Raw genomic sequence first — 18,019 nt, forward strand, 5'->3', positions numbered from 1 at the left:
CCCTTCTTCCTCTCTCTTTCTCTTTATATCTTTCCTATGGGAAGGGTAGAATGCTAAATAATTCTAAGTTGGTGGTTACTTTCAATGCTTTCTAGAGAAGATTGGTTGATTATTGTGGACAATCAGTTGATTGTTGCATATCATTGGGTTGATCATGTGATGCTGATATTAGCATCTTAAGCATGTGATATCTTAACCCCTCTAAATCTTGAAAGAAAGACTTGTAGTAGGGTTTCATTTATCTAACATTTGCAATAGCCATGGAACAATCCTTCAATGCATAAAGGATTCAAAAAGGCCTGATTTTGGATTATGTAGTAGATGCTTACTAAACTCCTTTGTTGTATTCGTATATGAGCAACTTGCATTTGTATTGTTTCTTTTGCCTTTCTTGAGTTGTTTACAGGTTGGCTAGATAAACATCGGAAGCCCAAGACATGAGTAGGAAGGCTTGCATCAAGGTTTTATTTATGTAACATGTGCAACAGCTGGGGAATGACCTTTGAATGCATAAAGGATTCAAAAAGGCCTGATTTTGGATTGGGTGGTAGATGCTTACTAATTCTCATTTGTTGTAATTGTTGGAGTGCATGGAACTTGAGCATGGCTATAGCGGATGGAAGAGAAAGAAAAGACTCATGTTAGCATAAACAAGAAGAACTAACAGTCACACAAGTGAATTAGGTTCCAAGGTGGAAGCTTGGACTCATAAACACACTCTTGTGTGTGTAGACAATGAGATTGACTAAAGGGAAAAAAAGTACAATGACATTACATTCAAATGATAGGCAAGTACAATGCTTTATACTCTTTTGGGTAGGTAGCACTTTCCACCATTGTCCTTATGGGATTCAGTCCCATCTCCTGGATTGCTTGCATTTCCCTTGGCCCAACTGCTCCATACAAAGAGGCTACAAATGGGTATAGTTGCCTAATTCTCAACACCCCTCCTCAATCACAACTAGAAAGGCACAAAGTGTGTAGAGGCTTTTGTAAGCAACGCTTGCAAAGTGTGGGCCCGCACACCACAAACATGGTAATCATCCAGAGGCTATCACAAACGAAGCTAAGTGTGGGTACAAAAAACAAGCAACATGTCAGAGAGGCCTAATCCAAAGGATCTGTTGTGGCACGCATTTTCTCTCTAGCCTACCGGGGGAGGTGCGGAGGGGGGCAGAGCCCCCTCTGCAGGGGTTCGGGGGGGGCAGTCCCCTCGGCCCAAAGGGCCATTACAATAAATACCATGCATGATTGGGAGGACCTCTGGTAGCTAATTTTTGAACTATTTGCTGTGGATTTTAGCCTAATGATAGATCTATGATGTGCCTTTGGCTCTATATGATTTTTGGAGTCTATTTTGGTGGTGGCAACTTAGTTTCTAGTCAAAATGGAATTATGAAAAAATTGCAGTTTTTGAGCCAAGTCCCAAATTCGGCCGACCGTGGGCCTACAGTGAGTGTAAGATTCAAATGAAGAAATGAGATCATGAGCTAGGACTTAGCTGACCAGAGATGGAGAGAGACCAGAGGAGTAGAGAGGAGAGCTAAGCCATGCTCAGTTGTGGTCTGATACCATGTTGGAATGCATGGATCTTGAGCATGGTTATGGTGGATGAAAGAGAAAGAGAAGATTCATGTTAACATGGACAAGAAGAATTGATTGTCACACAAGTGTATTAGGTTCCAAGATGGAAGCTTGGACTCATAAACACAATCTTGTGTATGTAGACAATGACACTGAAGAGTGAAGGGACAGAAAGTACAATGACATTACATTCAAATGATAGGAAAGTTCAATTCTTTAGAGTCTTTTGGGTAGGTAGCACTTTCCACCACTATGGTTATGGGATTTAGTCCCTTCTCTTAGATTGCTTGCATTTCATTTGGCCCAACTGCTCCATACAAAGAGGCTACACTGAGTGAGCTACATTATATTGTTTCTTCTACCTTTCGTAAGCCTGTTGTAAATTGGTTGGATAAAGATTCGAAGCCCAAGACCTAGGCCATTTTGTGCGAGTCTTTTTTCTCTAGCTTTGAGACACAAAAAGCTTTCATTTCCAATTTGAAAATGTGCAATAAGAGAGATCCCAACATTGATAGGTTTCCTAATCTTGACTACTTCATCAAACTCTAAAGTTTATCCATGTAGTCTCTTGAGCCAACATGAGTAAAAGTAATCTTTATAAGCATGTGGAACATGGGCTCAAGAGTTCTTCAAAGGTTTGTGCAACCATGGTTGTGGAAGGATTTGTTACTGGAATGTGGGCTAAAGCTCATTGTTTTGTGGAGATGGTTGTATATTGGCTTGGATGATTGTTTGTGGTGGTTAGCTAGGTGGGTGTGCATGTGTCAACCTAAATCATAAATATAGAAAGTGAGGATTGACCTACATCACAAGTCTAATGAAGTTGAGAGTGTAACTTGGTTAATTGATATATCTAATGTTGTTCTCTCTAGGGTTTATATTGGTATGTGGAGATGATTGCATATTAGCTTGGATGATTGTGTGTGGGTGATTAGGTGGTTGTGCACGTGTAAACACAATGTAGAGAGTGAGCCTTGAGATGCATCATTTAATCTAATGAAGTCAAATTCTAATGTTGTTTCGTATAGGTTTTACGTAAGTCTAACATTGAACACACACACACACACACACACACTCTGTGTCTCTGTCTCTCTCTCTCACTCACTCACTCACTCACTCACTCTCTCTCTCTCTCTCACACACACACACACACACACACACACACACACACTCTCTCTCTCTCTCTCTCTCTCTCTCTCTCTCTCTCTCTCTCTCTCTCTCTCTCTTGTGCACATGTGATCAAATGCTTACATGTTACAAAAAATTGATCTTAGGCAATGTGCTCAATAACACATGTTAAGGCACAAGCTAAGGGTAACTCAAACTAGTGAAGCTCATCTTGCTTTTTTGTGCATATACAAACAGTTATGACATTTTTACTTTGCAATCACTCCAAATTAACACTCAAAACTACATGTTATCTAATAGAGCCGATGGCATAGGCCTAGAGATGTTGTCAATACATGCATGATGTACTATCTATTGCAATATTGGGCTATCACAATATACATAAAGCATGTCAAAACTATTAACAAGAGAGCCTATGGTGTGGGCCCAAAGAAGCGTGTTAGCACATGCATCAACATTATGTGTATTGCAATATTTGAGCTACCACCATATGCATAATGCACGTTGATATGCATGTATCCAATGATCATGTATGTTTGACACATTGTTGTATATAAGAAGTGAAGTAAGGTTAATGATTTAATACTCAATTTTTTTAGAAATATGTATATCTATCTCTTGTTAGGAACAAAAATGACCCTTACATGCTACATAGTTAGGCTTTTGATATGGACTTTTGGTTGCCAATGGCAATACTGGGGGGTGGGGGGGGGGGGGGGAGGGGAGCAAGTGAGCTCTACAAAACACCCCCCCGATGAACAACTCCATAAGCTCCTATAGCTACTACAAATGATCAAAATGCCGACACCAACAATGTTCCTCATCCTCTTGTTGTCGTCTTCTATGGTATTGCTCCTTCTGATGAGTAGGAAAGATGATATTGACATCCTTGTGCTACAATGGGGACGAGCTCCTCGAAGGTCCACTCGTCCATGTGCAAGTCATGGCAAGCACCTATTTAGGAATGCCCTAGTCCATTGAGTTCCTCAAGGCCAAGATTAAGCAAGAGGGGGTGTTGCTAAGAATGAGGTCTTGAACCACTCCAAGCCTGGGTTGCCCATAATCTCCATGGTGGGATGTAAATGTGCTCGATGATGGGAGCTCATGGCAATTCACAACTTGTGCCTTGACGCATGCACCCATTGCTCTAGATACTCCTTATTTGACTTGTCCACCATTAACATCGGCCTCATGGCATGCTATGCTGGTTGGGCAACACTAATAGTAAGAACCTCTCTCGGTCCCACATAATCTCTTGACACTCCAGCGTCCCTTTCTCCAGCATGAGGCACCTCATGAAGCAAAGGTCGATTGGGCAGTTCATTATTGCATGGAAGCCCCAACACACCCTAATTATATTGTCAACACATCCCTTAGATCCTTTGGTTGTCGAGAACTGGCCACCATGCCTCCTTTTGTTCCTCAACAATGTTGTTGAGAGAGAGAGAGAGAGAGAGAGAGAGAGATTACATTTAAAAACTATTATGTGTAGGTGAAGGGAATTTTGGGGGGGGGGGGGAGACACACACAAAGAGAGAGAGAGAGAGAGAGGAAGGCTACATTTAGAAACTATTATGTGTAGGTGAAGGGAATCTTGGGGGGGGGGGGGACACATACAAAGAGAGAGAGAGAGAGAGAGAGAGAGGCTGCATTTAAAAACTATTATGTGTAGGTGAAGGGAATTTTGGGGGGGGGGGGGGAGACACACACAAAGAGAGAGAGAGAGAGAGAGAGGAAGGCTACATTTAGAAACTATTATGTGTAGGTGAAGGGAATCTTGGGGGGAGAGAGAGAGAGAGAGAGAGAGAGAGAGAGAGAGAGAGAGAGAGAGAGAGAGAGAGAGAGAGAGAGAGAGAGAGAGAGAGAGAGAGAGAGAGAGAGAGAGAGAGAGAGAGAGAGAGAGAGAGAGAGAGAGAGGCTGCATTTAAAAACTATTATGTGTAGGTGAAGGGAATTTTGGGGGGGGGGGGGAGACACACACAAAGAGAGAGAGAGAGAGAGAGAGGAAGGCTACATTTAGAAACTATTATGTGTAGGTGAAGGGAATCTTGGGGGGAGAGAGAGAGAGAGAGAGAGAGAGAGAGAGAGAGAGAGAGAGAGAGAGAGAGAGAGAGAGAGAGAGAGAGAGAGAGAGAGAGAGAGAGAGAGGAAGGCTACATTTAGAAACTATTATGTGTGAAGGGAATCTTGGGGGGGGGGGGGACACAGAGAGAGAGAGAGAGAGAGAGAGAGAGAGAGAGAGAGAGAGAGAGAGAGAGAGAGAGAGAGAGTGTGTGTGTGTGTGTGTGTGGGTATTAAAGACTGCAATCATGGTTAGCTACTAGCGATTGCATACGGTCAACATTGATTTTATATTTTTGTATTTTTTGAAGAGGAAAAAGGAGGTCTGGGAGCACTATAGGCATGACATGTAGGGTGGTTGTAAGCTTCGTGAAATTTGCACATTATAATAGTAATAGATTTGTAAATGTATTCAATATATTGATTATAAAAGTTAAGTGGTTGAATAAATGTACAAGCAAATTAACTATATTAAGCAATATTATCCTAAACAAGATTATCAGCTTTAGTTAACTATTATCATTAACTTAATAATAATAGTATGAATGGTACCAAGTTAATAAACATTAACTAACTTACAACATTAATTATCAGCTTAAGTTCTAATTATTAACTTCATAAATGCACATTATACATGTTATTAACTTAAAAAAATGTTAGCAAGCTCATAAACATTATAAACTTTAGTCATTACATTATAAACATTATGAGCTTTAATACAAACTTAAACGTTAAACAATTATTAGTTGATAGATGTTAATTATTAGATTAAATGATAAATATTAACACATAAATTATTGACTCAATGAAATACAAAGTTAACTAATAAATAACTATTAAGTTAATCAACTAAAAGGCTAATTGACACGAAATTTACAACGTCTATGTTAATATTTGAAACGTTCAGTAAATTGGTATTTATTATTAAAGAGATAGAGGTAAATCCTAGTTAGCACTAATTTTGGTGTTTTTATTATTAACTCAATGAACGTAAACGCTAATTAACACTAATTGGGGATTAAGAAAATGTTAATAAAGTTAAACGTTCGTTATTAACATAAATCCTGTTCAAAAGCACGGCGTGAAGCGTAAAACCCTGCTAGGTGGGCTGGAGGGCGGGGGAGCAAAGAGCAAACGGAAGCAATGGAGCTGTACTGGAAGCTGGCATCGGGGGACGCCTCAGTGAGAGAGGCTGCGTGTGTGGCCCTGCTCAGAGACCTACGGGCGCAGCAGCAAGAGCAGGCTTCTCTCCCGAAGACCGCGCCCCCGAAGGATGTCCTGTTAGGTGCCCCCGAAGACAAAAACGAAGGCCTCGAGAACTGCTCTCCCGCGCTCCAGTATGCCCTCCGCCGCCTTGTGCGAGGCGTCTCCTCCTCCAGAGAGGTAATTCGTGCGTGCTGATTTATAATGGAAATCTGATTCCCCTCTCTAACAGTGTGCCGTGTCTCAATAACAGTGCCATGTTTACTTCAGATAATCCGATTTTGCTCATTTGTAATAGTAGGTAATTTGGTTCCTCCCAAGTATTACTCTTACAAATTCTGTTGTTTATTAGTACTGCCTTGTAAGGGCATGCTATAGTAATGTTTCGACCCATGTATAATTCTGCATCCTTATACAACATTCTTGATTGCAGATTTTCTGTGTTTCACTTTGTTTCTCTCTCTCTCTCTCTCTCTCTCTCTCTCTCTCTCTCTCTCTTCTCTCTCTCTTCACTCTTTGTCACGGTCATTCGCTTCCACATTGTTTTACTCTAACATGGTCTCAGAGCTTTGAAGGATTGACCTAGGGAGCATTGAAGGATTGACCTAGGGTGGACCTATTTGAAGAGGAGTTTTCAGTGCAATACATGGTTGTGTTTTCAGCGTTAAGTGCGAGCAAGTGGGTTGCGCATCCGAACAAGAATGAGGCGAGCGTGGGCGTGTGAGAAAAGAGAAGATTTGCTGAAGTTGCTACTGTTGTTAGAGAAGGAAGAAGGTTGCGTTTTTGGGCTTCGAGTGCAGATTTTACATTTTCATCGCCTTTAGCGAGATTGAAGAAGTTTCGGGAAGTGGAGAAAAGAGCCCTAGGAGGCTGTGTTTTCACAGTCAGAGGCGGTTTCTTTTACGTTTGTGTAGGCATTGCAGGTGAAGATGTCTACAGAGACTGATGTGGAGTTCTAGGTGATCATGGATCGGAAGATGTTTGTATTACCGGCTCTTCTATTATATCAAAAGCTCGTTGGCGACAATTACCGCATTTGGTGTGTGATAATATTGGCCATATTAGAGTCTTACGATTTGGTGGAGCTTGTGATGGAGGAGATTAACCGGCCCTCGGTGATAGATGAGTCCAGAATCTTTTCAAATGCTCGTGTGGAGTTGACCAATGCCTAGTCTCATTGGGGCAAGCTGAATGCTAGGATCCGTTCCTTTCTTTTTTTTGTCTCGTACAACAACCGTGATAGCCCATATAGAGCACTTGACGGTGGCTCGGGAGATATAGTTGGAGCTTGACCAGATGTGCAACCGGATGACCCTTATGAAGAGGGTTTCTTTGAAAGTGCAGATACGGACCCTGTGCGTGAATAAGTCTTCTTCACTTTGGGAACACATCAACAAGCTTCGGTAGTTTCAGATGCAGATTTAAAATGCGGGGAAGCCTATTTCCTCCGAAGACATAGCGATCACTTTATTGTCCTAGTTGCCACCACAATTCGGTATTTTTTATTCATCTGTTATTACTTCAGGGCGAGAGTCGACTTTTCGTTGGGAAGAGTTAGTTCTTATGGTCTTGGACCAAGAGGAACAGTTGAAGGGACAAAATGCTTCCAAATCGGAGGCATTGATTGGTCAAGCCTCTCAGAAGAAGAGGAAGGACCAAAAGAAGAAAAAGGAGGACAACAAATCTAAGAAGGATAAAGAGAAAGAATCGACATGCTATATTTATGGTAAGACCAGCCATTGGGAGAAGGATTGCCTCGACAAGGATAAGGAGGACATTAAGAAGGACACAAAGGATTGTGGAGTGGTGGCTTCACCCTCATCAACTGCTTTTCTACACTTAGTGGTCATTGAGGACTCTATACAAAAGAGTTCTGATGCTGCGATGACAGCTCCCCAGGCTCGAGAGTGGATCGTGGACAGTGGTGCCTCACGGCACATGACTCCTTCGACAGTTGGTGTTGTCCATATGTGACCCTTCAGTGAGCAGATTCTCATAGGAGACAGCTCTTCTGTGTCTATTGCTACACGGGGTGAGATACAACTGATTCTAGATGGACGTGGTGGTATCCACACTTTCGAGGTGTTGCACGTGCTAGGTTTAGGGTATCATTTGCTTTAGGTACATAAGATTTGTTCTCTTGGTCTCTTGGTGGAGTTTGACGGTGATGCTGTTCGAGTTCTTGATCGTGGATTGAGGAAGGTTCTCTCTTCAGGGTATGAGGAGAATGGCATCTTTAAATTGAAGTCTTCCTCAGCTCTTACCTCTCAGACACAGTCCGAGCTATGGTATGCTCGGTTTAGCCACCTGAACTATGAGTATCTTCGGAAGGCGTCGTGAGGGTCGCTTGTTCGAGGTTTGCGCGACATAGTGGTGAGCGAGCAACCATGTGTCTCCTGCATTTGTGGGAAGTAGCATAGGGATGTGATTCTTGACAAAGCTTCGAGACGGTCTACTTTACCTATGGAGCTTGTATCTACGGATCTTTGTGGCTCGATGAGGAACGAGTCCTTGAAGGGGACCTTGTACTTCATGTTGATCGTTGATGATTACAGCAGGATGACATGGGCCTACTTCTTGACACTGAAGTCCGAGGCTTTCTCCCACTTCAAGGATTGATTTCTCTTCGAGGAGAACCGATCGGGTAGGAGATTGAAGACCTTGCGATCGGACAAGGGTGGTGAATTTGTTTCTAATGAGTTTACTCATTTTTGTGCAGATAGAGGCATTTACCAGGAGTTTGCTAATATCAACACTTGTTGAAGGATTCAGAATCGAGAGCCCATCGCGTGGACTCAAGAGAATGACATGTTGGAGCAGAACCGAAGTGTGATCAAGATGGCACGCATCATGATGGAGCACCGACAGACACCTTAGTTTCTGTGGGCCGAGGTAGTGGCTATGGCAATCCACATCCTAAATCGATCCCCCACTTCGGCTGTTGATAGGATGGCACCTTTTGAGGCTTACTTTGGGACTAAGCTTGATGCCTCTTATTTCAGGATCTTTGGGTGTGACGTCTATGTGCACATCCTGAAGACGCAACGTGACAAATTTGAGGCGGCTTCCCTACGACAGGTATTTGTTGGCTACAACTCCTAGTTTGCTTGTATGATTCGTAAAGCGGGATGTCGACACGAGCCGAGATGTGCGGTTCATGGAAGTTCCAGCCACATAGGGGAGTGAGGAACACCCCGTACTTGGAGATCTAGGGGAGAGTTGGGCTCCCGAGACAATTCCTTTGGAGCCAAAGCCTCTTAGTGAAGATTTTTCTTTAGATTCCGAGTCTTCTCTTCGACCGGCTACCCTACTGGAGATCCCATCGGTGGATGTACTCGAGTCTTCAGTAGATGGGGAGCCCCGAGAAGAGATTCGACCTCCTTCTTGTTTAGCTCGTGACACACACTATGATTTAGGGATCGAGGGGGTTCCTGAGGAGTGGGAACCGCAGGATGGACCGCGCAGGTCACGGAGGCAGCAGGCACATTCTTCGGAGCTTGTTTGCTGTAACTATTATTTGATATTCCGTGTTATACAAGATAGAGAGCTTATATTAGTGAAGGAGGCTTTACAGTCGAATCATTGGTGGAAGGCGATGGAAGCCGAGTTGGAGGCCATTGAGCAGAATGGCACTTGATTTCTTGTGCCTCGTCCCTCTCACAAGAATGTGATTGGTGTCAAATGGGTCTTCAAGACCAAGTACCGTAGTGATGGCTCTTCGGACAAGCACAAGGCTCGCCTTGTTGCTAAAGGTTTTGCACAACGCCCAGGTGTTGACATCCATGATACTTTTGCCTCTATAGCTCATATGGCGACTATTCGTGCTGTTTTTGCCTTGGTTGTTCATAAAAGATGGCCTGCTTTTTAGTTGCATGTGAAGTCGGCTTTCTTAAATGGTGATTTGAAGGAAGAGATCTATGTAGAGGGGCCTCCTGGCTTTGGTTTCTCAGATGGGAAGGTTTACAGGTTGAAGAAGGCCTTGTATGGTCTGAAGTAGGCTCTGTGTGCTTGGAACGAGAAGATTGATTCATTTCTCTAGGCCAAGTTGGGATATCGGCGGTCTAGGGCCAATCTGTAGCTTTATGTGTACATTTCCGAGGGAGGTCATGTGTTGTTTGTTTTGTATGTTGATGACTTGATTGTTGCCGGTGATTATACCTAGAAGGTCGAAGAGACAAAGGCAGCCCTACATCAAAAGTTTGAGATGATGGATTTAGGACTTCTCCATTTCTTTTTGGGCCATGAAATTTATCAGTCTAGGGGGATTTTTATCTCTCAACAGAGATATGTATAGGAGCTCTTGGTGACTTTTGAGATGGAGGATTGTTGGTCAATTTCTACTCTTATGGATCCGAACTGGAAGGCCACCTCACATGGAGATTCTCCTTTGGCAGATGCTACTCGCTACTGTCAGCTGATTGGATCATTGATTTGGCTCCTCAATGCACGGGTTGATTTATGTTTTGCTGTAGGTCTCTTGGCTAGGTTTATGAGTGCACCTCAACAGGTGCATTGGTAGGCTGCTCAGAGGATACTTCGGTTTCTGAGGGGGACCTCCGACCTCGGGATTTTCTATCCAACAGGTACATGTGCTTTTGATCTTGTTTTTGCAGGTTGGAGTGATTCAAGTTGGGCTGGTGATGTGGATCAAAGGCGGTCTACTACAAGTTATTGTTTTACCTTGAGTGCTGGTGCTATCTCTTGGAGTAGCAAGAAGCAACCCATGGTAGCCCTATCTTCGACTAAGGCAGAGTATCGGGCTGCGTCTTCTACCACATGTGAGACCGTGTGGCTTCGGTGGTGGTTGGAGGAGCTTGGCTACTCCTGGACTCGTCCTACTATTTTGCGGTGCGACAATGAGAGTTGTATTGCCTTGGCACGGAATCCCGTATTCCATGTCCGGACGAAGCACATAGAGATCCAACGTCACTTTATCAGGGAGAAGCTTTTGGATGCAACCATTGATGTGGAGTACTATAAGACTGAAGACAATCTTGCAGATTTGTTTACAAAGGCACTTCCCCAGGCTTTACTTCATTGACATTCCAGATCCCTTCGTCTACTGGCTTGTCCAGGATCTGAGAGGGGGTATTGAGAGTCATCTCTGCCACATCAGTAGTGCCACGTGGCAGTTTTACAATTTTTAAGTTAAAAACGAAACCCTAGCAGTTCAACTGCGATAAAACCCTAACCCTATTGTCACTTAGCCCCTAGGACACTAGGGGCAATAATTGCATTTGATGATAGTTTAAATGCATAGGGAGCCCAAATCATGGATCAAAGGGCATCAATGCGTAGCCCATGAGATGGCCTACAAAATCCCCTCCATGAAATGGGCGGATTGATCTAGGAACAATAACAAAATCCTAGAAAAAATGATACATGTGGTCATGGTTGCACATGTTCATCCAAGTGGATATGGCAATCTATGACAATATAGAGTGTGACATTATGGTACAAATGGAATCAATTTCAAGGCTTGCCAAAAAGCCTAGAACTTTGGTTGAGAAAGAGCTTTTGTGAAAAGATTTGCCAAGTTGTCTTCAATGGGTATGTAAGACAACTCTATTTCTCTAAGCTGACATCCGCTCATGAACATAGTGGTAATGAACTTCTATATGCTTTGTGCGGGTATGGAACATTGGGTTCTATGCAACACCCAAAGCACTCTGGCTGTCAGTGTAGATAAGTGTCAGAGCCATTTGGTGTACATGAAGATTTGCAAGTAACTTGTAGAGCCAAACAAACACACTCCAGTGTGGCTATGAATGTTGCTCTGTATTCAGTTTCACAACTGGAAGTAGCAAAGGTAGTTTGTTTCTTGTTGAACCAAGAAACAAACTACCTTGGGTACATCTCTTGTTTCTTGTTGAACCAAGAAACAATAGATGTACCCAAGAAGCAATAGTTGCCACTATGAGAGAGAGAAAATCTGAATATCCAGTCCAATCGCTGCTAGAATATCCATGCAAAGAGAGTGAAGAATTAGCCTTGTAGAGAAGGCCAAGATACCAAAAGATGCAATTCACTGCTCGCCAATGAAAGTACTGACGGGCTGTGCATAAATCTGCTCAATTGGGAGATAGCAAATTGAAGATCGGGCCTAGTGTGACATAGATAAATCAAGCATCCAACAGCTTGTTGACATAAAGTAGTATTAAAGGATCCGCTACCATCATTAGAAGTGAATCTAAAACTAGGCTCCATGGGAGTGGACATGGGCTTACAATCCTCAAATTGAAAGCGCTAAAGAAGTTGTTCAATATACTTGGATGGTGTCATAATGATGTTCCCCCCAATGGTGGCAAATTGGATACCCAAATAATAGCGAAGTAGACCAAGATTTGTCGTGGTAAATGTTTGCTGTAAATCACCCTTAAATGCTGCAATTTGACTAGCATTGGTCCCAATGATAAGCATATCATCAACATAAAGCGCACGAATAATAAAATTAGATCCCTGATGTTGAATGTAAAGTGTAGCATCAATAGGGCTATTCTGAAATTTGACAAGACTTTGTGCTTAGAGCCTTTAACTACAAATCTTGGAGGTTGAGAAACACATATTCCTTCAGTGAGATATCCATGGAGAAATGCTGACTTGATGTTTGGGTGATGCACCTCCCAATGAAAGTGGGTATCAAGGGCAATTATACTCTTGATGGTAGTAATGTGAGAGATAGGGGCAAAAGTCTCCTCAAAGTCCATTCCTTGCTCTTGGGCATAGCCCTTGGCAACAAGGCCGGCTTTGTTCCTATCAATAGAACCATTTGACTTTCTTTTAATTTTATAAACCATTTGGTACCTATTTGTGCTTACCATGAGGCAAGTGACATAGCTTCCAAGTGTCATTCTGATGGATGGAATCAATCTCTACTTTCATTGCTTCCACCCAATGATCATATGAAAAAGCATCTTTATAACATATAGAGGTTCTTCATTGCAAGTTGTAGCCACCAATACACATGCAAGAAGGTTGCCCTGTTCTTTACGAGTAGAGGCTCGTGTGCGGGCAGCCAAAGGAAGAGGCTGCTTGCTGTCCCAAAGAGTGTCGCAGACAGTGAGGTACTCTTTTAGGCTGCTGAATTTCAGCCCTTGTATTTTACAACTGATCAAGAATAGGGGGCTGCTCTTTGGCTAAGGTATCACGATGCTATTGTGGCTGTAAATCAGGCTGAATAGACTGCTATAATGTGTTTGTAGGTGGTGGAAAGGAGGGCTAAGAAGAAGGTCAGCCATGGAACCATCTTGTAAAAGTGGTAGTAGGCTATCAAAGATGTTTGAAGCATCAATAATAGGCTGTTTTTGACAGTCTAGCAAGGGGTGAAAAGCATTTTTAGCAAAGATAACTGGCGATTGGTCGTGATGAGGTGGCAAGTTGGTTACACATGGCTACACAAATGATGCAACTGGCTCTAAGTGACTAACACAGTAGAGGTAATGCAGCAATCAGGTGCAGTGGCAAATAGACTGTCGTTTCTACAAGGGTGGTTGGATCCCAGGTGGTAGGTTGGATTAGTGTGGCAGAATTGGGGCAGCTCATGATGGGTAGGAGTCCACAACAATGTGATAACTAAGAGAGAGAGACCCCGTGATGACCAAGACGTTGGGCTAACCATTGACAAATAGGTGGCATTTCAGTCGGCAAAGTTTGTCGATTGTCAACAGTTGTGAGGCTTCAAGCGGTGTTGAGAATAGGAGCAGCAAGTCAGCATATCCTTGGGTGGTGAGAGCTTGGGGCAGTTAGCTGGACAAGGCAGCTCCTTCTACAACAGTAGAAGAGGCGTCAGAAATAGGTGAAGCCTTGGACAATAATTGACATGAATGGGTGATGAAACCAGCCTTCCTCCTCGGATAGGGTGGTAAATCCCTGATTACAACTTAAATACAGCAGCAAACAATAAATGCAAATCTGAAAATATAAATTTACCTACTAATCTTGGACAATGCACACCTGATTGGCCCCAAAATTGCACCCCTTTCGGTATTTCTTTAGCTTTATTGAAGAAAAAATTAACTTACAATGGGATTCTCCCAATCCCTTTCGGTATTTCAACTCCCCTTGCTATCCAAAGTGACCAACAAGTCTTCAATCTATTTTGCCCCTTGATTCGGGCACTCAATTGGCCTTCACCTACTTCATAGACGATGGAAATGCCTCAAATTCAATGGCTGACTAGTCCTCCATCTGAATTCAGCTGAAATTCACCTTCAGCCTTGTTGAATCCAAGTCTTGGAGCTTCCAATTTTTGGCACGCTTTCCAAGGCTGTTGCTAAACTCTAATTTTTGCTGTAAATTAGGATTTATAGTAGAGAAATTTGCAATTTCTCAGTCTCCAAGGGTCCAAATGCTGAGATCTTCGGAGCAAGGCTGTGAAATGCTGGGAGATGAGAGGGAAAGTTGTAGAGAGAGAAAATTCAGAGTGTTGTCGTGAAGAATGATTGAAAATCAATCAAGTCCAGCTGTTGCCCTTCCACAATGGCATGTAGATGCAAAGAATTGAAGAAAATTAGTCATTTACTGCTGCTGCCTTGTCTCAACAGCTTGTAGATGCTGTCACCTGTTGTTGATTGGTCTTCTCCTGCCCTTGCTGCCTTAGAAGGTCCTCCAATGGCTGCAAATTAAACCAACATCTCCTCCCTCTCTCTTGCAGGCTGAATAACTAAAAATGCCTCTCTCCAGCCTCTAAAGACGTTTGTAAGTTTTCATGGGTATTTTTGATAAGTGGCGGCCTTTCCAAGTGGTTTTTCCAGCATTATTCATAATGAAATATGAATTTTCAGTCTTTAAATACTGAAAATAAATCTAATAATTATTTCGGTGCCTTGAAAAATAATCTAACAGGCCAATAATTAAATTGGCTAAGCATCTTCCACTCCCGAGTGTCTCTGCACTAATCTTTGACTATCAGATTGGCATTAGGTACCATTAAACGCCACTTCTCTAGTGTTACCAATTGACACTTATGGCCAAATGAATGACCTAGGCCAACAATTGACACCGGATACCACCAAGTACCTATGCGGCATAACTTATAGCAACTTTTTCCTTTGACATCCAATGATTTCTCCGAGTCCCAGGCTCGTAAATTTACTTTAATCCCAATTGCACCTCACATGTGCATCATTTACTTAATCATGTGATTAAAAATTAATCTATATGTTAAGTGAGATTTCAATAATACGTGTCCTCATGATAGGTGATGTCTTGTGGTGATTAGAAGTAGGTGAGGAAATAGGGTAGTACAAGGTGCAATCGCCAAGAAGACAATAGAGGTGGCATGAAGGCAATGAGAACGAAAAATTGTGACGTGGAGTAATTTTGTGACTAATTTAATGAAAAATGAATGAGAACGAAAAATTGTGTGATTGACAAGCCTTCACAGGCTGCATTTACCCTCTTGCTAGCTGGTCCTTCATCTGGCGACCTCCAAACCATTAAGTGTTAGCTCACAGAGACCCTTGGCATTTGCATTTGCAGCCTTGGCCAATCTCTCGGCGTTAAGACTACGCTTGCTCCTTTGATAGTTGGTGATATTATTCTTCCTCCTTGATGGCATTAGAGGACTATGGTTCGCTCCCTCAACAGCTGTCCTTTACTTTCCAATGATTATTTCAATAGCCCATTGCCCAGAGGACTGCATTTTGCTTTCCTCTCTGTGTAGATTCCCTACAGGTGTTGCCACTTGATTCAGACAAACATGTTATCTTTTGAGCTTTGGCTCCACTAGGGCCCCTAGGGTTTCAGAGGGGGTTTCCAGGATTGCACCCCCATCCCTTTCAGAGGGGGACGATCTTGATGATGCAACTATGGATTTCTTATCCCTAGTGTTTTGAGAGGGGGTTTCTAGGATCGTGTGAGGAGCTTCTTCATCAGCAATCTTCATCGACAGACTTCAATATTGCCACCTGAGGATTTTTTTCTCCCTTGGCTTTCCACCACATCCAGGATTCGAGAGAGTCTGTTAGCAATCATGAGTGCCATGCCTTGTCTGTTTGAGTCAGAGGAGGACTTTAGGAGCTTTGACATGTCTGCCACTTGTTTTGACGGAGGAAGTAGCTTATTCTAGAGGAGCCATTTTATTACCTTTTAGTTCATTCTCTCCTCTAGTCAGGATTTTGTGTGCATTTCTCAAGCAGTTTCTACAAACATCAGTTTGCCTTACTTGTCAGACATTGTCCACATTTTTTGGCATTTTTTTGTGTCGGTTTAGTATCTTTACCAGCATTAAATGCTGGTTGGCCATATTTTAGGCCCAAAAATAAGGTTGGCCAGATTTAGGAGTGTTTTGGCTATTTATAGCCACCTCCCACTCACTTGGTAGATCATCTCCCATTCTTCCTTTGCAGGTTTTGTAGATGCACACTCTGACTCCATCGTCTTCCTTTGTCTTCAGTACTGCCATCATCATTATCTTGATCTGGCGCTTTCATTCAAGCTGTGGGCTATGTTTAGGGACTAATCAGTCCTCCTGTTTACAACATTTGTTCCTTGTCCAATGCAGATTTCTTTCTTCTTCTCTTGCAGTTCCTCGTTGTTCCTTTGTGTCTATGTTCGTGTTTCCTTTCTGCTGTGCACTCTCATAGTTTCTCCCTGCAAACCCTATTGTCTCTTTGTATCATTTCATATTCTAACATGGTATTAGAGCATACTTGCTATTTTGACATGGTATTAGAGTGCAAGAGCTTAGATAGCTAAAGATCGTGTTTATCAGAGGAGGCAAAGGCAGGTTGCAGGATTGGCATCATCTATTGATTTTCCCCTTAATCTCCATTGCATCACTGGGAGAGAGACCTTTCTCTTCCTCTCCCTCCCACCCTCCCTTTTACAGGTTGACACTCCGGTGCTATGACTTCTTTATAGGTAGATGGATAGACCACGGGATGCTCTTATTGCAGCATCACCAGCCCCCCCATCGATGCTTGCCAACTTTGACCTTTGCTCCCTACTCCGCCGGAGTATATGCATCTATCCCTAGGCACTCATGCCACCTCTCCCTTCTAGGCCACAGAGTTTATTTTGAACTAGCTTTTAGATTTTTATGCTCAAGGCAATAAGACACATTCGATACGTACTAAGACCTTTCAAGCCACAAGAGGATCACCGGGTACCTTGGGACCACCACAATGTGCTACGGAGGTTGCTTCTACTCGTTCTAGGGTTTTAGGAATGCCACCTCGACAATCCACGGTTCTACAATCAACTTCATCGAGAGAGAGTGATTGCTGGCTATCGTCCCATCAGCAGTCTACTCCTTCAAGAGAGTGGCTGTTTGACTCCTTTCATTGCTTCAGCTTTGGAGTCCACTTCCTTGAGAGACAACGATTGTTGTCCACCCTTGGCTTAGCATGAGTCTACCCTTTTCTCACCCTCGACTACTTAGACTTGCGAGTTCGACACCCTAGATACCTTCTTTGGCACGATGGGCGGCACCTTCTTGGCCATCAGATGATTTAGAGTTTGTGGTCCATGAGTTTTTCAATTCCCTCTCTCTCATAGAGAGGGACTTTGAGGGGGATGCTCTCCATGAGGGCTCCTACTTCTTGTTCGGCTTTAGAGGGGGCCCTTGTATCTCCACCCTTAAGAGGGGGTATCCACTCATCATGAAGTTCGTCACCCACCATTTACTCTTTGGGATTGGCTATCTTTGAGTAGTCATTTCTCCTCTTGATACCCAGGATCTTTGGGTACCACCTAGATCAAAGCCTTGGAGATTTAGTTGTGGCTTGGTGATGAGGCCTTTGAAGTCCTTCCAACATGGAGTTACAAAGCTAGTGGCTTCTCTCTCAAGGTGAAGTTAGGTTCTACAATTCATCTTGTCTATTGTTTCTTACTACAAGTTACCTTTCAGGTGGAAACCTTGGATCTTGTAAAGAAATACTCTGACACAGAAGCACAAATAACAATCGTACGACAAAGCACTGATAAAAGAACACAATTAGGGTTAGGGTAACTTAGAGACAATGAACACAAAAAATATCTGAAGTGATATAACTGCTGAATATACAATGCTCATGCAGCAAACACACTATGCAGTGAATGA

General features: G+C 42.9%; 1 protein-coding gene across 1 annotated transcript in view; it reads left to right on the forward strand.

Annotated features, from left to right (window-relative positions):
• The first annotated feature begins 5,853 nt into the window (after positions 1-5,853).
• Positions 5,854-18,019, forward strand: part of LOC148027806 (DNA polymerase V family) — a 64,894-nt gene continuing 52,728 nt past the window's right edge. Inside the window, exon 1 of the mRNA XM_087689504.1 lies at positions 5,854-6,156. Within this exon, the coding sequence (XP_087545630.1) occupies positions 5,917-6,156 (240 nt within the window). The 5' untranslated portion in view covers positions 5,854-5,916. The remainder of the gene's footprint in view (positions 6,157-18,019) is intronic.

The sequence above is a fragment of the Lygodium microphyllum genome, chromosome 12, assembly GCF_053477565.2.
Source record: "Lygodium microphyllum isolate KBCC chromosome 12, Lygodium_microphyllum_v1.1.10, whole genome shotgun sequence".
Taxonomy (NCBI): domain Eukaryota; kingdom Viridiplantae; phylum Streptophyta; class Polypodiopsida; order Schizaeales; family Lygodiaceae; genus Lygodium; species Lygodium microphyllum.